The sequence below is a fragment of the Pteropus vampyrus genome, unplaced genomic scaffold (genome assembly GCF_000151845.1).
Source record: "Pteropus vampyrus isolate Shadow unplaced genomic scaffold, Pvam_2.0 Scaffold140, whole genome shotgun sequence".
Lineage (NCBI taxonomy): Eukaryota > Metazoa > Chordata > Mammalia > Chiroptera > Pteropodidae > Pteropus > Pteropus vampyrus.
Window position 1 is genome coordinate 5,818,991 of NW_011888921.1, and position 21,186 is coordinate 5,840,176.

General features: G+C 33.6%; 2 protein-coding genes and 2 pseudogenes across 2 annotated transcripts in view; 1 reads left to right on the forward strand and 3 right to left on the reverse strand.

The window, feature by feature from the left end:
- The window catches only part of LARP4 (La ribonucleoprotein domain family member 4), a 151,800-nt gene that overhangs the window by 64,381 nt on the left and 66,233 nt on the right, over window positions 1-21,186 (forward strand). The window lies entirely within an intron of this gene.
- The window catches only part of FAM186A (family with sequence similarity 186 member A), a 50,898-nt gene that overhangs the window by 27,623 nt on the left and 2,089 nt on the right, over window positions 1-21,186 (reverse strand). Inside the window, exons 2-3 of the mRNA XM_011368352.2 lie at window positions 2,097-2,313; window positions 719-889 (exon numbers count right to left, since the gene is read on the reverse strand). Coding sequence (XP_011366654.1) covers window positions 719-889; window positions 2,097-2,313 — 388 coding nt within the window. The remainder of the gene's footprint in view (window positions 1-718; window positions 890-2,096; window positions 2,314-21,186) is intronic.
- On the reverse strand, window positions 13,632-13,750 carry LOC111744787 (annotated as a pseudogene).
- On the reverse strand, window positions 14,283-14,401 carry LOC111744764 (annotated as a pseudogene).

Consider the following 21,186-nt stretch of genomic DNA (forward strand, 5'->3'; position numbering starts at 1 on the left):
ATAAGGGAATAGGGGTAGAGTGACGTGGGTAAATGGGATCAAATATATGGTAGCTAAAGGAAACTGGACTTTGGGTGGTAATCATACAATAGAATATGTAGATGTCAAATTATAATGTATACCTGAAAATTATATAATTGTTAACCAGTGTTACCCCAATAAACTTAAAAGATTTTTTAAAAAGTTATACATGTGTGTTCATAGCATTATTCAAAAAGCCAAAAAGTAGAAAAAAAAATCTAAATATCCATGAACTGGTGAATGGGTAAACGAAGTGTGGTATATGCAAACAGTGGTATACAATTGGCAAGAGAAAGGAAGAAACTACTGATACATCCTATAATATGGCTGCTGCTGATACATCCTATAATACGGCTGAACTTCAAAAGCATTATGCAAAATGAAAGAAACCAGACAGAAAAGACCACATATAATTTGATTTTATGAAATATCCTGTTGGGACAGAAAATAGATTAGTTATTGTCTGGGGCTTAGGGTGGGAATAAATATTGACTGCAGATGGCCATAAAAGATCTTTTTTGGGTGATACAAATGTTCTAAAATTGGATTGTAGTGATGGTTGCACAACTCTAAATTTACTAAAAGTCTTTGAAGTGTACACTTTATAGGTGAATTTTATTGTATGTAAATTTTACCTCAATAAAGATGTTTTTTAGAAAAAGTAAAATCTGTTTCCAATGTCTTAAAGCATTCTTACTTGTTTTTTTCCTTTGTTTCTTCTTTTCTTCGAGCAAATAGGCACTAATTCTACTCAGTATGTTGACATTGCTCTCAATAGCTCTGAACGTTTCTGGTAAAATCTCCATTCGTGCTATCCAGTGGCGGTGTTCATCAATATCAATTACAGTCATCTCAGACAAAATGGCATCTTGAAGAGAGTAAAACAAGTACTTTTGTGCAGAAAAATAAATAATTATAAGCATATGGACTTATAATATTAGCTAACTACTCAATGTAGTGTTGAGGAATATAAATATCTCACTTATTGCTATTCTGAGGCTTTTCTCTATGAAGAAATGAGAAGGGGACATGGAGTAGAAAGCTGAACAGTAAGTCTCGGGCATAAAAATATGAATCAGGTTAAAAAGTGTCTACCTGGTTTAGTTCCCTGACTCCAGGGAACTACCTGGTTTAGTTCCCTGACTCCAGGGAAGTAAGTATCTAAAATGTAAACCCTAATTTACTCCTTTGGTAAGTTATCTAGCATTTTATAACCCCCATTATATGAGATTTCTTGCAACTAAATTAAATTCTTCTTTTTGTATTCTTAGGTTATTCACTGTTTCATTCAACCAACGTCTCCTCTATCACATACTATTCTAGATGTTGAGGATACAACATAGAATAAAACAAATTCCCTGACTTCATACTGCTTACATTCTAGTAAGACAGCCAGAAAATCAAAATAAAAACATTAATTATATGGACGTGGTTCCATAGTGTAGCAGTTAGCACATCTACTTTACACACAGAAGGTCCTGGGTTCATGCCCCAGTGGAGACACAGTCCATGGTTTAGGGCCATGACACCCTGAACAAGCCCGATGTCTGATCTTGGAAACTAAGCAGGGTCGGGCCTGGTTAGTACTTGGATGAGAGACCAGGTGCTATAGGCATAAATAATAATAATAATAAACATTAATTATATAGTACATCAGATAGTAAGAAATGGTATAGACAAAAATAGAGTAAAGAATAATGGACGGTGCCAAAGGATAGGGAATGGAGATGGTTAGAGAACACCTCATTTTTAAGTAAGATATAAGCAGAGAATGATCCATGTGGCTACCTGGTGGAAAATGTTCCAGGCAAGGGAATAGTAAGCATAAAGACACCGGGCAGGAGCATGTTGGCATGTGCGAAGGAAAACAAGGAGGCCAGAATAGCCGGCACTAAGTGAGCAAACCTATATTTTTCTTATTTTATCCTTACTAGAACAGAGGACAGCTGTTCTTTGAATAACTCCTTAGCTTTTTTTTCTTTTATCTTCTAATTCTTCAAAATTTACTTATAGATTCTGTTCTTTAGCCATTTCATTAACTGTGGTTTTCCTTTGAATCACTTTTGAAAACTTACTCCATTCTTCCAACCAGGCCAAGATGTGGACAAGAGTCTTTTCTCTAATTTCAGCAGAATTAGCATAAATAGCTATTTTCTCCAACAAATATGGTCTCCGTTTCTTATGTTCTGTAAGGGAGATTTTCCTTCCAGGGTGTATGTTCTCGTCAAAGGTGTAGCGATTTATTGTCCGCTGCACATTTTGCATTATGTCACCCAGCTGCATATTAATGTCCTATAAGAAGGGGGATATATTAATTAATTCTCAGCTTGACAATAAGCTTTGGTCACCTTTCTTCCCAGAATGTTAGTAAGAGTTATTATAATGCTGTCCATTCAAATCCTGCTAATTCTAGCTTTACTGTGGGTCTTAGATTTTCCCTCTTAAAAATTTTTTTCTGCCTTCAACATCCTAGCATTGCTATGCTATAATGAAAATAACATTGAGTTTGAAACAATATCTGAACTCCAACTCTAGCTTCCTCATTAAAATGACTTTTAGTAAATCACTCAACAATTCTGAGCTGCCTCTGCCTCATCTGTTAAATGGTGGAGATACTAAATTCACAGCTGATGTGAGGTATATAACATATATGAAAATGCTTTATAAGCTATGGCTGCTATAAACAAACAAACAAAAGGAAGTAATTTCTTTTTTCTTTCTTTACCTGGACCTCACACCTGGAAAACAGCTTTTAGAATATTCCTCAACATTACTTTTATTTCATTATCTCTCCTCCTCAAGAGTCTGTCAGCAAATTTCTTCTATTCATCACTTTATCTCAGTAATTCATGATGAGGGTAATTACTGCCTCATATATGGCACTTGGAAATTTGTGGAAGCATTTTTGGTTGTAACAATCATTGGGAGGATTTATTGGTATTTAGTATAGGATGCTAAGAGATGATAGCCCATCCTATAATCCACACAACTAAGAATTGGCCCAATCCTGCATAAATTTTGACTGTCCCTTGAGACATTCATGTAGGTAAAAAAATAAAATAAAATAAAATAAATAAATCTGTTTATCCAAGTAGAAACTTACTACTTTTAAAATATAAACACAAAGTATTTTTTTTTTGCCTAGTTTAATTACATAACTGAAGTTTCCAGGAATGCAAATATATAAATCAATGAAAAATGTTTTTTAGAATTTCTCCCATCAAATTCACAATTCTGAAACACCATAGTACCAACAATGTACTGTCGTTAATAGTATGAAGTACTAGTACAAAAAACCTATATTTGTGTCAGTTTACATATGTAACATTAACATTTATTTTAATTCTATGTACAAATGCAAACATGTGTCTTCTTCTTTATTATATCTTCTAGTGAAGTTTGACCTAGAATTTACACATTGAAATGCATGTTATTATAAATTGCTTTCCCTTTATTTACCCTCACATGTATATTTCTTAAAATATTTTATGTATGAATTTCATGTCAGAGGGATAAAAGGAAACTTCAAAATATTTTAAAAGGGCACAGTAAATATGATAGAGCAGGGGCCCCTAAACATCCAGGCCATGGACCAATACTGGTCTGTGGCTTGTTAGGAACCAGGCTGCACAGCAGGATGTGAGTGGCAGGCAAGCGAGTGAAGCTTCATTTCTATTTTCAGCCGCTTCCCAGTGCTAGCATCACCACCTTAGCTCCACCTCAGATCATCAGACATTAGATTCTCTCATAAGAGAACTGTCGCTAGTGCCAAAAAGGTTTGGTACCACTGTGATAGATGAAGAACCACTGCTCCACCCTTTCCACCTTTATCAATTGCTCTTTTCATTTGGCTTTAGACAAACCAAATTCTCTCTATGCCCCTTATAATAAGAGTAAGATTTGGAGTTTGTAAAACATATCATCATGCAAAAGGAGTAATCAAATGTTAGGTGCTAGAAATATTGCAATCAGAAACAGGTGATACAGTTGCAGCAAATAATTTAAGTCAGGAACACAAGAGAGCAGAGAGAAAGTATGATAAGCCAAGTGATGAAGAATAACAAACTAACACATAGCATGGTGGTCAAGGGAAAAAATAATACCAATACCTCATAAATTTTTCCAGAAAATTGAGGTGGAGAGAATACTTCCCAACTCATTCTCTGAGGCCAGCATTTCCTGATACCAAAGTCAGATAAAGACACTACAAAAAAGGAAAAAAGAAAACTAGAGACCAACATTTCTGATGACTATTCATGCAAAAATCCTCAACAAAACACTAGCAAACAGAATTCAACAGCACATTAAAAGGATTATACATCACAACCAAGTGGGATTTCTTCCTGCAATGCAAGATGGTTCAACATAGAAAAATCAATCAATGAAATACACCAAATTAACAGAATGCTAGGAAAAACCCACATGATCATCTCAATGCAGAAAAAGCATTTGAGGACTCAACACCCTTTTATGATACACACACACACACACACACAAACTAGGAGTAGAAGGAAACTTTTTTCAATATAATAAAGGCTATATATGAAATATCCAGAGGTAATATTCAACGGTTAAAGACAGTAGGCTTTTCCTCTAAAATCAGGAATAAAGCAAGAGCACCCACTCTTACCACTTTTAGTCAACATATTACTGGAAGTTCTAGCCAGAGCAATAAGGCAAGAAATAGAAATAAAAGAGATCTAAATTGAGAAAGAGGAAATAAAATTATATCTGTTTGCATTTGATATGATCTTATATGTAGAAAACCCTAAAGATTCCACACATGCAAAAATTGTTAGAACTAATAAATTTAATAAAGTTACAGAATACAAAATCACAAACAAAAATCTTGTGTTGTTATAGCTAACAATAATTCTAAAAGGAAATTAAAAAACAATTCCACTTAAAATATCATCAAAAGAATAAAATACTTGGAATAAATATAATCAAAGAAGCAAAAGGTTTGCATACATGTGATATTCACTACAAAATGTTACTGAAAGAAATTAAAATAAATAAATGAAAAGACATTTCATGTTCATGGATTGGAAGACAATATTGCTAAGATGACCAATCCACAGATTTAATGTAACCCCTAGCAGAATCTCAATGGTATTTTTTATAGAAATAGAAAAATTGCATCCTAAAATTCATATGGAATCTCAAAACAGTCTTGAAAAAGAATAATAAAGTTGCAGAGCTTACACTTCTTATTTCCAAATTTTACTACAAAGCTATAGTAATTAAAACAGCAGATTGGTATGAAGACATATAGACGAATATAATAGTATAGAGAGGTCAGAAATAAACTTTCCCATGTATGGTCAAATGATTTTGAGAAGAGTGGCAAGACCATTCAATGCTGAGAGGACAGTCTTTTGACAAATAGTATTGGGAAAACTGGATATCCAACTCAAAAGAATGAAGTTGAACCCTTGCCTCACATCATATACAAAAATTAACTCAAAGTGGCTCAGAAACCTAATCATAAGACCTAAAACTACAAAACAAAAGAAAACGTAGAGGGAAAAGCTTTAGGACATTAGATTTGGCAATGATTTCTTATATATGAAACCAAAACCACAGGCAACAAAAGTAAAAATAGAGAAATTGGATTAAATCAAAATTTAAAACTTTTGTGCATCAAAGGACACAACAGAGTGAAAAGGCAACCTATAGAATGGAATAAAATATTTGCCAAATATGTATTTGATAAGGAGTTAATATTCATAATATATATACAACCCTTACAACATCAAAAAAACTCCATTTCAAAAATGAGCATAAGACTTGAACAGACATTCAAAAAAGATATACAAATGGCCAACTAGCATATGAAAAAAACTTAACATAACTAATTATTAGGGAAGTACAAATCAAAATCACAATGAGATTTCACTTCACACCCATTAAGATGGCTACTTTAAAAAAAAACCAAAATAACAAATATTGGTGAGGATGTGAAAAATTAGAACACTTATGCACTGTTGGTGGAAATATAAAATGGTGCAGCCACTGTGGAAAACAGTATGGCAGGTTCCTCAAAAACTGAAAATAGTAAATTATGTAAAGGTCTAACCACTATGCTATACATCTGAAACTAATATAAAATAACATTGACAGTCAACTGTAAAAAATGTAAACAGTATAAATATTAAAAATAGAATTACCATGTGATTCAGCAATTCTTCTGGGTATATATCCAAAAGAACTGAAAGCAGATTCCTTAAGAAATATTTGTACACCTATATTCATAGCAGCATTACTCGTAGTAGCCAAGAGGTAGAAGCAACTCAAGTGTCCATTGATACGTGAATGGATAAACAAAATGTGGTATACGCATACAATGAAACATTATTCAGCCTTAAAAATAAAGGAAATTCTGACACATGCTGCAGGTATTAACCTTAAGACATTATGCTAAGTGAAATAAGCCAGTCATAAAAAGGTAAATACTATGTTTCCACTTAAAGTCAAATTTATAGAAACAAAGAATGGTGGTTTCCAAGGCTGAGGGGAAAGGGAAATGGAGTGTTGTTGTTTAACTGGTGAAGCATTTCAGTTTTGCAAAATGAAAAAGTTCCGAACATTGATTGCACAACAATGTGTATATACTTAACAGTATTGAACTTTACACTTAAAAATGGTTAAGATGGTAAATTTTATAGTACGTGTATTTTGCCACAATTATAATTAATTTATTTTAATTTTAAAAAAGTAATTAGAGGATGAAAAAAATGGCATAGATGATAGAGGCTCTGTTCACCCCTCTGGTGACCAAATTAAAGTTGTGACAGAAACAAAGAGCAAACAGCAAGGAAAATCACCTGGGATCTAGACGAACAAGCCATACAATTAGGAAGAGAACTAAGAAATCACTCTGCAACGGCAGAAGGTAGGACAGGGTGAGGACCCTAAGCTGTCCGGTCCCTAGCTGCTGAGTGGTACAGAGGCTACGGCAGCCACCTCGTAAAGGGCCCTGACCACAAGCAGACATTTGCAGTGAGACAGACCTGCTTGCTCTGAGCACCAGCACCAGTTCAGCTGCGCAGGGGCACCAGGGACTTACAGGGGGACACTGAGTTGTCGGAGTGAGGGCTGAGGGAAGACTTGCTCTGTCCAGAAGTGTCAGCGGTATCCATTGTTCCTCTGTTGAGCCCTCCCCGCTCCCAGTGCACAGACTGAGCACCCTCATAGCAGAGATGTCATCCACCCAGAGGATTCCCTGGAACTCACCTCCCCCAATTTGTGGCCCCACCCAAGCCACATCCAGATGTGCTCACTTAGTCAGGTGCCCCTTGGTGAGCAGCACCTAGACTCACACTGGAGGCAACTAGCCACGGTTTCTGGTGTGGCCTTTTGAGGCAACTATAAGCACAGCATCTGTGGATTGTTTGCTGAATCTTAACAAGTGGCTCCAGAGTGGCACAAGCTGGGGCTAAATTTGACCTGCAGCTGAACTCCTCTCAGGTCTGTGCCACTGGACACCTACTACACAAAGCTGCACTAATAAGACCAGGAGACTTATGAGTTTTGCTTAGTACATAGAAGCAGACCCAGAAAGGCAGCCAAAATGGGAAGACAAGCAGAAACTATATGAGAGAACAGAACAGAGATTCAGAAATAATGGAGTAAAGCAATCTCACAGATGCAGAGTTCAAACCACTGGTTATAAAGATGCTCAATGGACTAAGGGGAAGTGTAGATGGATTCAGTGAGAACCTTAACAGAGATAAAAAACATAAAAATGGAAATGGAAATTATAAAAGGGAACCAATCAGAAATGAAGAATACATTATCTGAGATGAGAAGTATATTAAATGGAATAAACAAAGTGAATAAAGAAGAGGATCAAATGACCTATATAGAGGATGAGAAAGCCAAGGACACTCAATTAGAATGGCAAGAAAAAAGAAGCCAAGATTATAATAATAATTTTAAGGAGCCTATGGGACACTATTAAATGTAAAAATGTTGTGTCATAGGGATACCGGAAAAAAAACAAGATATTAAAGAGCTATTTGAAGAAATAATGATGGAAAACTTCTGTAACCTGGTGAAGGAAATAGATATACAACCCCAGGAAGCTCAGAGAGTCCCAAGAAAGAAGAACTCAAAGAGGCCCACACCAAGACGCATCATAATTCAAATGCCAAATGTTAACTACAAAGAGAATTTTAAAAGCAGCAAGAGAAAAGCAGTTAGTTACCTAAAAGGGAGCACCCACAAGACTAGCAGCTGATTTCTTAAAAGAAACTTTGCAGGACACAAGGGCTTGGCACAAATACTTAAAGTGGTGAAAACCCAGTATCTATAGCCCAGAATACTTTATCCAGCAAAGCTATCATTTAGAGTCGAAGGACAGGTAAAGAGCTTCTCAGACAAAAATATGCTAAGGAATTCATTGACACCAGGTCATTATTACAGGAAATGTTGGAGGGACTTCTTTAAGAAGAAAAAACATGTATCAAAAACAGGAATAAGAATGGTAATAACTACATTCCTATCAAAAAGTACCTCAGATGGAAAAGAATTAAATGCTCCAACCAAAAGATAGAGTGGCTGAATGGATAAGAAAACAAGACCCCTGCATATCCTGCCTACAAGAGGCTCATTTCAGATTAAAAGACACACACAGACTAAAAGGAAATGGATGGAAAAAGATATTGCCTTCATGTACCTAGAGGGTATTGTGCTGAATAAAATGGGTCAGATAGAGAAAGACAAATATCACATGATTTCACATATATGTGGAATCTAAAGAAGAAAATTAACAACAACAACAACAAAAGCTGAGATAAATTTATAGATACAGAGAATATTTTAAGGGATACTAGATGGGAGGGGGGTTGGGGGACAAAAAAAGGCAAAGGGATTAAGAGGTACAAATAGATAGTTGCAGAATAGACGTGGAGATGTAGAGTGTAGCATGGGGAAGATGGACAATAACGTAATAAATATGTAAGGGGGGAGAGGGGTACTAGATTTAGTGGGGTGATCACTTTGCGAGTTATGTGAATATCTGAACACTGCTATACAACTGAAACTGGTATATTGTATGCCAATTATAATTGAAAAAAAAACTCATTGAATTGTACAATGTAAATACAAGCAACTAATTGTCTATTATATTTCAATAAAGACAAAAAAAAGAATGCTGTGGATAAACTGTTTAAAAAAAGAGTAATCAGATGATAGGTTCTGGAAATATACCAATCAGAACAGAAGGGATCCAGTTGCCACAAATAATTTAAGTCAAGTAGACATGGTAGAGCAGAGACAAAGTTTGCTAGGTCAAGTGATGAAGAATAACATTACAAGCTAACCAACTGCTAATAAATTCTTACAGAAAATTGGAGAGGAACACTTCCCAACTCATTCTTTGAGGCCAGCATTATCATGATACCAAAACAAGACACAGACATAAGAAAATTAAATTACAAACCAATATTCATCATGACCGTTGTCGAAAAAAATGCTTAACAAAATATTAGAAAATGGAATCAAACAATATATAAAAAGATAACATCAGGAACAAGTGGGATTTATTCCTGGTATACAAGGCTGAGTTAAGACTGAAAAATTAATAAATGTAATTCACCATATCAACAGACTAAAGAAGAAAAACCATGTGATTATTTCAATAGGTGCAGAAAAATTAGTTGATAAAATTTAATGTTCATTCATGATTTAAAAAAAATTCTATAACAAACTAGGAATAGAGAGTAACTTTTTCAACCTGATAAAGAGCATTTACAAAAAATTTACAGCTAGCACCATGTTTAATAGTCAAAGTCTAAAGATTCTATTCTAATCACTTTCGTTCAACATTACATAAGGTCCTACCCAATGCAATAAGATAAGACAAGGAAATGAAATAATATAGACTGGAAAGGGAGAAATAAAATGGTTTCTATTTACAGACAAAAAAAAAAATCTATGTAAAAATTCCCAAAGAATCTATAAAAAGCCACCATTGTTTAACATGTTCACAGGATAGGAGACTTGTATACAAATATCAAAACTACATTATATACACTAGCAATAAACAATTGGAAACTGAAATTTAATAAAATGGTACTATTTGCAACTACACGGAAAACATGAAATACTTAGGTATAAGTCTAACAAAATAAATTCATCTGCCACATAATGATATTTTGGTCCATAACAGACCACATATACCACAGTGGTCCCATAAAATTACAATTGAGCTGAAAAATTCCTATCCCTTGTGATACTGTAGGGTGGTAAAGTCATAGCACAATGCATTATTCACATGTTATTGGTGAGGCTGGTATAAACAAGTCTGTGTTGCCAGTTGTATAAAAGTATAACAATATAATTATGTACAGTACATAATATTTGATAATGGTAATAAATGACTATGTTACTGGTTTATGTATATACTAGACTTTTTATCATTATTTTAGAGTGTACTCTTTCTACTTATAAAATTTGCTGTAAAACATTAAGCCATGTTATGCTAGCAGCAGCCTCATACATCTTGTATTTACCATGTCTCTTGAATGGTTTGTTTATTCTTGCACTTAGTTTAATCTCATGTTGTTTTATAATTTTAGTGCAACCTAAGTGTGCAGTGTTTATAAAGACTACAGTAGTGTACAGAAATGTCTTAGGCCCTCACATTCACTTACTACTCACTCACTGACTCACCCAGAACAACTTCCAGTTCTGCAAGCTCCATTCATAATAAGTGCTCTATACAGGTGTGCCATTTCTATTATCGATTAATTAATTTATTTAGTTATAAACTTTTAGAAACTATTTATTTTCCATTAACCTTATTTCCATTTTGTTTAAGAATTTGTGGAAAGACAGCTTAATACCACTCAGTGGTTGTTCCTACCCATTCAGTAGCCTGAGTAGTGGGGGCTGCTGACCTTTCTTCAGTGGCAGGCTGAGCACTGTCTTTTATGCTATGTATTCACTGTACCTTTCTTGTGTTTAGATATATTTAGATACACAAATACCATTGTGTTACAATTGCCTATAGTGTTCAGTACAGTAACATGCTATATAGGTTTGTAGCCTAAGAGCAGTAGAGTATACCATATAGCCTAGGTGTGTAGTAAGCTATTGCATCTAGGTTTCTGTAAGTACACTCTATGATATTCGCTCAATGACAAAATTGCGTAATGACACACTTACAACATATCCTCGTCATGAAGCAGCTTATAAGTGCAAGATCAATACGTTAAACAAACAAAGCATTGATGAAAAAAATCAAAGAAGATCTAAAGAAATGGTGATAATACCAAGCACAGACAAGGATGTGGAGCAACTGAAACTCTCATACATTGTTGGTGGGAATGCAAAATAGTAAAGTCACTTAAGATAATAGTTTGGTGATTTCTTAAAAATGTATGCTACCATATGACCTCGCAATACCATTCCTAGGTGTTTTCTCAAGAGAAATGAAAACTTATGTTTATACACGAACTCCAAAGTGAATGTTTGTAGTGACTTTATTCATAATTACTCCAAAGTAGAAACAACCTAAATATCCTTCAACTTGTGAGTGAATGCTTTATGCTAAGACAGAGTCAAAGGACTATGTAGAGTATGATTCCATTTATATGGTATTCAGGAAGAGAAAACTGTAGAGACAAAAATTAATGACTGCCATGGGCTATGAGTCGGGGAAGGGTTGACTTACAAAGGGGCTTAGGGGAATTTTTTGAGGAGATGGAACTGTTTCAAATCTGAATTTTGGTGGTGGTTATACATCTGTGTGCTTTTGTCAAAATTTTCAGCATAATACACCAAAAAGAGTGAATTTTATTGTATGTGAATTTTACTCTAATTTTTTAAAAACCCTCTAATCAAAAAAAAAAAAAAAAGTATAGGCAGAATCAGACTACCTGGGTTTGATTCCAGGATCCACCATATAACAATTATGACTTTAAGACAAATCTCAAGTCTCAATCTCCCTATCTGTGACATAGGGAATTAGGCTTAAAAATACTTATCCATATTGGATTATCATGGGAATTAAATGAGATACTCTACAAATAAAGTTTTCCCGTAGGTAACATGGTAAACACTTTAAATGCTAATGGTTATTGAGTGCTTACTATGTGTCATGGGGGTGAAGGAGTCAAAGAAAGAGGGTGGGTAGAGAAAGCACCATAATTTGAGCATCTAATCTGGAGTAGGATAGAACCTGAGAGGCAGATAATAGTAATAGTAAAATGAACACTTGTGTACCCATTCTTCAGCTGAAGGAACAATATCTTGAAAGGCTCCTTTGTTCTTATCAATTGTATCCCTTTCCCAATGCCTAGAGATAACTACTATCCTAAATTTTATTATCTACACTTTTAACACTGTAGTAGATGATGATGCACCTCCCCCAAACATATCAGGTCATAACCCCTGGAATGTGTTAATGTTATTTTATATGGAAAAGTGTTCTTTGCAGGTGTGATTAAATTAAGAGTCGTGAGGTGGAAAGATTATCCTGGACTTTTTAGGTGGGCTATAATGCAATCACAAGTGTCCTTATCAGAGGCAGGTAGAAGGTCATATTATACAGACACATGCAGAGGAAAAGTCTCAATGTGAAGATAGATCAGAGAGATTTTCGAAGATGTTGGCCTTGAAGATTGGAGTGATGTGGCACATATGCAAGAGTCTTTCCTAGAGTTGTGCTGTCCAATATGGTAGTTCTAGCCACAAGCAGCCATTGAGCAATTGCAATGAGGCAAGTGAAATAGGAATACATTTTAAATTAAACTAATTGAAATTTTAAAACCGACACTTGATGCATTTATTGGAAAACTTTTAAGTATGTTTGGAAGAACTCGGTATGTGAATCTACTTCTTCAACTGTAAATTTTATGAAATCTAAATATAGTTCAAGTATTTCCAATGAAAATTTAGCATGCAATTTGAGATGTAAGTGCAAAATACATGCTGAAATCCAAAGACTTAGTATAACAATGTATATATCTCAATACTTTTTATATTGAGTAAATGTTGAAATGATAATGTTTTGGATTAAATAAAATAAATTATTAAATTTATTTCACCTGTTTCTGTTTTACTTTTTATATTATAGTTTCTAGGAAATGTAAAGTTATGTATGTAGCTCACATTAAATTTCTACTCAGTAGTGCTGTTAGGGTATATGACTAATATTGGAAAAGTAGAATTATAAGATGTGTGCATCTTCAACTTTACAAGATGATGTCAAAGTGTTTTCCAAAGTAATCATACCAATTTATACTTCCATGGCAAAGTATGAATATACCTATTGCTTCACATTACTAAACTTCAATTTTTTTTTTTGCCAATCTTATGGGTATGAAATGGTATCTAATTGTGAGTTTAATTTGAATTTCCATGATAATAAAGTTGATCATCTTTTTAAGTGTTTATGAAATGACTTGTTTTTTATTCAGGGAGATGACTTTATACCTTTATTCATTTTCCTCTACAGTTATTTTTCTTATTGATTCATAGGATTCTTTATATATTCTGAATACTATTTTTTTACTTATTAAGTATCTTTTCTTAGTTCGTGGCTTGTTTCCTCCTCTCTCTATAGTGTTTTGTCCAAAAGATCTCTCTTTTTTTGTTTTTAATGCCTACAGCATCTGGTATTCCTAGGTGGTCTCCTATCCAAGTACTAACCAGGCCTGACCCTGCTTAGCTTTCGAGATCAGACGAGATTGGGCACATTCAGGGTGCTATGGCCGTAAACAAGATCTCTTTTTAATGTAGAGGAATTCATCATTCTTTCTGTACTGTGGGTCATAAAGATATTCTTCTTCACATTTAAGTGCGAGTAGGGAACCAAAATCATTTCTGCAATAAACTTAACCAGTTGTCCCCAATATCATTTATTCAGTATTATCTACTTCCCCGTCAGATAGTCACTGCCAGCTCTATCATTTATAACATTGCATGACAGTCTATTAGAGAGTTCTCTGTTTCATGGTGTTATTTATCTATCCCTATGCCTGTGCCACAATGTTTTAACTAGAATAGCTTCATAATAAATCTTTATACCTATTATGGATTATACTCTACCTTGTTCTTCTTCACTATTGTCTTGGCTATTCTTGGACTTTAGCCCGTCTGTTAAATTTTATTTTATTTTAATTCATTCATTCATTCATTCATTCATTCATTCATTCATTCATTTATGTGAGGCAACCCTTGGTTGACCTCACAGATTGCAAGGACATTTTCAGCTTACAATCTCTCTTTTTTTTTTTTTTTTTAATTTTTTATGCCTACAGCACCTGGTCTTCCTGGGTGGTTTCCCATCCAAGTACTAACCATGCCCAATCCTGCTTAGCTTCTGAGATCAGATGGGATCGGGCATGTTCAGGGTAGCATGGCCGTAGATTTCTGTTAAATTTTAGAATCAGCTTGTCATGATTCATGAGTTCCTTTTTTTGGATTATAATTGAATTTGCTTTAAATCTCTATTTCTGTTTGAGAATCATCGACATTTCGAGTCTTCCTGTCCATGAACATGGTTTGTCTCTCTACATAGTCTTTCAATAAGGTTTCATAATTTTCTCTCCATAAAGTTTTATATTTGTACATAAATGTCTTGCACATTGTTTTTTTTTTCTAAAACCTGTTACAGACTGAAGTTTATGTACCCCTAAAATTCATATTTTGAAATCTTAACTCCCAATATGATGGTGTTAGGAGGTGGGGGCTTTGGTAAGTGGGTGAAGTCCTCGTGAATAGGATTAGTGCCCTCATAAAAAGACTACAGAGACCTCCCTCACTCCTTCCACTACATCAGGACACAGCAAGAAGTCATCAGTCTGCAACCCGAGAGAGGGCTCTCACTAGAACTTGACCATGCTGGTACCCTGATTGTAAACTTTCAGCTTCCAGAACCGTGAGAAAAATTTCTTTTGTTTATAAGCCACCTAGTCTATGGTACTTTGTTATAACAACCCTAACTAAGACAGTATCTATATTTCTATTGATATTATAAATGGTGTATTTTCTTAAAATTTCTGTTTCTTGGTAGTATATAGAAAAGCAATTGATCTATTGTATTGATCTTATATTCAGTAACCTTTTAGGCCTTACAGTAATTGTAACATTTTGTAGATTTTTGTGTGTGTGCGTGAGATAATTACCTTTGACAAATGACTATTTATCAAATCTTTCCAATGCCATTCTTTTCAATCCTCATTCATTTCGTTTCTTTTAGTCTAAATGTGTTGGCTAGAATTTCTAGAACCATGAGATTGAAAGTCATAATGGTAGGAATCTTTGTCTTTATCCACATTTTAATTCTTGGGAACCTGCAAATGTTACCTTATATGGAAATGAGGTTTTTGCAGATGTGATTAAGGATTTCGAGGTGGGAAGATTATCCTGGATTTTTCAGGTGGGCCCACATATTAAGTATGATGTTTCCTATAAACTTTCATAGTTACAATTTATCAAGTTAAGACTATGTCTTTCTATTCCTAGTTTACTAAAAGATATCATGAATTGAATTGAACAAATGCGTTTTATTTTTACAACTATTGAGTTGATCTTATGGTTTTCTCCTTTAATCTGTTAATATAGTGAATAACAATATATTTTCTGGAACAAACCTTACTTCAACATGATATATTATCTCTTTAATTCTTGCCTTCATTTTGTGTTAGTTTCCTGTGGCTACTGTAACAGATGTCCACAAACATGGTGATATAAAAAACCAGAAATTTATTCTCTCACAGTTCTAGAGGACAGAGGTCTGAAATTTGTTACTGGGTATCAACAGGGCCACACTCCCTCTGAATGCTCTTGGGCAGAATCCATTTCTTGCTTCTTGCAAACTTCTGGTGGCTGTCATCATTTCTTGGCTGTGGCAACATTATTCCAATCTTTAAGGTCAAATCTCTCTCTGCTGTCTTCATATTGCTTTCTCCTCTCTATGTGTCAAATTTCCCTCTGCCTTTCTCCTATAAGGACACTTATGATTAGGTGGGCCCACCTGAAAAATCCAGGATAATCTTCCTACCTCGAAATCCTTAATCACATCTGCAAAAACCTCATTTCCGTATAAGGTAACATTTGCAGGTTCCCAAGAATTAGGCTCTGATAATTTTTTGTGTGTGTGGGGGGGAAGGGGCACATGATTCTAAAATTGATCATATATTTTTTTTCCTAGAAAATTTGCCATTTCACCTAAGCTTTCTATGTTACTTTCCCTAAATTGTACAAAATATTCCACAGCCTCTTACCATCTTTTCACTCTCTGCAGCATTTTTGTTTTTTCGCCTCTTTCTTCCTTAATAAGTTTCTTTGTGCCTTGTCTTTTTCTTCCTTGATTAGCTATTACGAAGACTGTTCTATTAGGCTTCTCAAAGAATCATCTATTAGCTTTCTTAAGCCCCTTTTATTTTCTTTTTTATGTTATTAATTTATGCTCTTAACTTTTATTATTTTCTTTATTCTATATTCTCCGGACTTAATCTGTTGTTTTTTTCTCCAGCTTCTAAGTTGTTTCTTTAACTTAAGCATTTTTAACTTTATTTCTTAATATAAGGTATAAATTTCCCTGAAAGTACATCTTTCCTTATATCTTGCATGCATTTTATATAGTGCATTTATTATTATTTTAAATACTCTCTAATTTCTACTGTGACTTCTTCTTTGACCTATGAACTATTCTGAAGTTTCCTCCATTTTTTTAAGCCAACTTTTGTTCACTAATTTCTAATTGGGTTACATTGTGGTCTGTATAATACTTATTCTTTGAAATTTTTGATATTATTCTCTGGCCTTCAGTTTGGCCAATTTTGGGAAATGTTTCATCAGTGCTAAAAGAGAGTATGTATTTTCCAGTTGTTGATGTTTGTCCCTGTATATATCCATTAAATGAAGCTTGTTATTGTGTTGTTCGAACCATTTACATCTTTAACACAATTTTGTTGGCTTAATCTATCAATCATATTATAATAGTAGATTTTTTTCAATTTTTTTTTGGTTTTTTAAATATATACATATTTTCAAGCCTTGTTACTAAGAGCATATAGGTGGGCATGCAAGTTCAGAATTATCATATATGGAATTGAATCTTATTATCACATGGTAACCATCTTTATCTTCAGTTATACTTTTTCACTTAAAGTCTGTTTTGTCTGATAGTAATACAACTGCATCAACAGTTAATATTTGTCTAGTATACATTTTCCATCCTTTTGCTTTCAACTTTTCAGTCTTTTCTGTTTTAGGTATAGGTCTTCTAAAGAATATATATATAGTGAGAAAACCATAAGATCAACTTATATATATATGGTTCTATGGAAAGTGGACTCACAGGGTGACCTGATCATACATTCCTAACTGGGAAGGTCATGGTGCATAGTCATTCTCTAGGCATATAACTTTTTTAGTGAAAGGTTTATCTTTGCCTTAAGCAAGCTCTGTCAATTGTTTTTGTCATCTAGGATTATACACCTTTGAAGTAAAAACATAACCACCCTCAAGAGAGCACATAATCTTGTTAACTACCCTGTAATCCAATCCCCACCTTGCTTTATCCCACCTTAATGTAATCTTCCTTATGTTCCCTCCTTAATTTCAAATGCATTGAAGAAACTGCAAAGCTCTTATTCTTTGAAGCATTTGAGATCTTGCTTCCCAGCAATCGTTGTCAGTTTTGGCTCAAAAAAACTCCTATAAAAATTCTCTACAGGTTTGGACATTTATTTATAGAGTACTCCACTCAACAGAATACAAATTATATTCAAGTGCATGCATAGCATTTACCAATATAGACCATATTCTGAACCATAAAACAAATTTCAAAAAATGTACAAGGATTCAGATTATATGAAATAAGTTCTATGAATCCAATAAATTAAATTAGAAATAAATAAGAGAATCTCCAAATATTTGGAAACTAATACTTCTAAATAACTCATGGGTCAAAAAAATCAAATGGGAGAATATAGAAAACTGAATAAAATTAAAACAGAATTTTTATTTGCAGAGGAGGAAATATATGGAACAAAGCACTCATTACAAAAGAAAAAAATTTCAAATCAAGGAGCTCAGTTTCTACTTTAAGAAACTGGGAAAAGAGCAAATTGTAACCAAAGTAAATAGTATAAATGAAATAATAAATATCAGTGAGGAAATAAGTAAAATAGAAAATAGAAAAGCAATTAGAAAAAAATCAGTGAAATCAAAAGTTGATTCTTTGAGAAGATCAATAAAATTGATACACCTGTAGACTGGTAAGGGGGGAAGGGAGAAAAGACAAATTACTAATATCAGAAATGAGAAGTGACATTATTAAAGATTCTACAGATAATGAAGGGATAATAAGGGACAATTATGAACAATGTTAGACCAATAAAGTCAACAGCCCAGATGAAATGAACAAATTCCTTGAAAGACACAAATTGTGAAAGCTCACTCAGGAAGAAATAGAGAAACTGAATAGCTCTGTGATTTTTAAAAAATTGAATTTTGCTGTTTAAAACCTCCCCATGAATTAAACCCCAAGTCTAGACAGTTACAGTGGTTATTTCTCTTTATCTCACTGAAAATTGGTGATTTCTACCAAAATGTAAAAGGAAATGCCAATTCTTGATAAACTCTTAAAGAAAATTGTCAAGAATGTTCTACCTGAGCCTATAAAGCTAGCATTATTCTGATGCCCATACCAAAGATTTTACAAACCAATATAATTTATGTAAACATAGACACAAAAATTGTTAAAATTTTAGCAAATTGAATATAAGATGATAAAAAGTATGCTACATCATGAGTAAATGAGGTTTATCCCTAAAATTCAAGGCTTGTTTAATATTCACAAATCAATGTAATTTATTATATTAACAGATTCAAAGGGAAAAATCACATGATTTTTCTATTAGTTGGAATAAAAGCTTTTGACAAAACCCAATACTAATGTTATGTGGGTGTAGTGTACAGAATGATGAATATAGTTAATAATACTGTGTTGCATATTTGAAAGTTGCTAAGAGAGTAAATCTTAAAAGATTTCATCACAAGAAAAAATTTTGTAACTATGTATGGTAATCGATGTTAACTAGACATATGGTGGTGGTGATTTTACAATATATACAATTATTGAAAAAAAAAACCCTCAATATCTATTCTTGATTTAAAAATCTTGGCAAACTAGGAAAAGAATTTCCGCCACCTTGATAAAGGGCATTATAAAATGTTTACAGCTACCATCATACTTAATGGTAGAAGACTGAATCCTTTCCCCTAACATCAAGAACAAAGTAAAAATGTCTCATCACTTCTATTCAGTTTTACACAGGAAGGCTACTCAGTAGGAATGAAATTTAAATGCATACAGATATGAAAAGTGGAAATAAAACTGCCTCTATCAGCATAGATTGTATATGTAGAAAATCCCAAAGAATGCACAAAGAAAATCTATGAAGACTAATAACTAGGTTTCAGTGTACAAGATCAATACACAAAAATCTATTGTATTTCCATATACAGTTGTGAACAACTGAGAATGGAAATTTAAAAAAAATAGTTAAAAAAATGAAATACTTAGGGATAAATCTCACTAAATGTATGCAAGACCTATCTATACATTGAAAACTACAAAGCACTTCTGAGAAAAATTAGACATAAACAAATGAAGAGATGTACTGTTTTCAGGGGTCAGAAGACAATATTTTTAACATTTCAGTTTTCTCCAAATTGATCTATAAATTCAATGTAATCCCAATCAAGATACAGGCTTTTTTACTTTTCTGGCAGCATTTGACAGACTAATAAAAATTTGATATGGAAATGCAAAGGGAGAAAGCAGTGTGGATAAAGACAGTTTTTAGGTTATGAGTGTTTGAGTGTGTCGCTCCAGAGAAAGAAGCCCAAGAAGAGGAAAAGGAGGTAAAAGAAAGTTATGAGAAAAGATGTTGGACATAAACTGAAAAATTACAAAGTTGGAGAACTAAAATTTCGTGATTTCAGGAATTATTATAAAGTCGGTCATCAAGACACTGTGGTAGTGGCATAAAGATAGCCAAACAGATCAAGAGAACAGACTAGAGAGTCCATTAACTCACACATATATGGTCAATTGATTTTCTGTTACTTTGTAACAGAAGTAAAATATCTGTTACTTTGGGTTAGGCAATATTGCTTATATACTACACCAAAAGCATGATCTACAAAAGAAAACACTGACATATTGGACTTGGAAATTTCATTCTTTGAAAGACACTATTAGTAGAAAAAAAAGACAAGCCACAGAATGGGAAAAAATATTTGCAAATCACCTGTCTGATAAAGGAGTTGTATTCAGAATACATAGGAATACTCAAAATTGAGTAATAAGAACACAGACCACTCAATTTTTAAAATATGGGCAAAATAATTGAACTACCAAAGAAGACATAATGAGGGCAAGTGAGCCCTCATTATGGAAAGTTGCTCAAAGTCATTAGTCATTATGAAAGTACAAATTAAAACCACAATGAGATATTTACTGTTATACACATTTTGAAATGGCTAAAGTTAAAAAGACTGGCAACACTGTTGATAAAGATGTGAAGCAATTGAGAATCTCATCTACTGATTGTGGGAATATAGTATAAAACAGTATAACCACTTTTTAAAAGTTTGTAGTTTATTTTAAAAATTGAATATTTACATACCACATGACCCAGCCATTCCAAACCTAGGTTGTTTATCCAAAAGAAATGAAAGCATAAATTCTTAAATTACAAATAAACACATGAATATTCATAGCAGATTTATTTGTAATAACCCCAAACCTGAAACAATGCAAATGCTCGTTCCATGGAAAAATACTCAGCAATACAAAGGAATGAACTATATTTATATATACAAGAATGTGGAAAAATAATTATACTAAGTAAAAGAAGACAGACAGAAGTAGATACTATATGATTACACTTACATAAAATTCTTTTTTAAATGCAAAATAATCTATAGTAACAGAAAGCGGATTGGTGGTTGGGTGGGGCTTAGGGTGGGGGTGGAGCAAAGAGGGGTGCATAGGAGGGATTGTAAAGGGGCAGGAAGAAACTTTTACGGGGGATAAGTAAATTATGTTGATTGTGATGAAAGTTCCACAGGAGTTGTGTATATCAAAACTTAAAAAATATACATTTTATTGTATGTTGATTATACCTCAGTAAA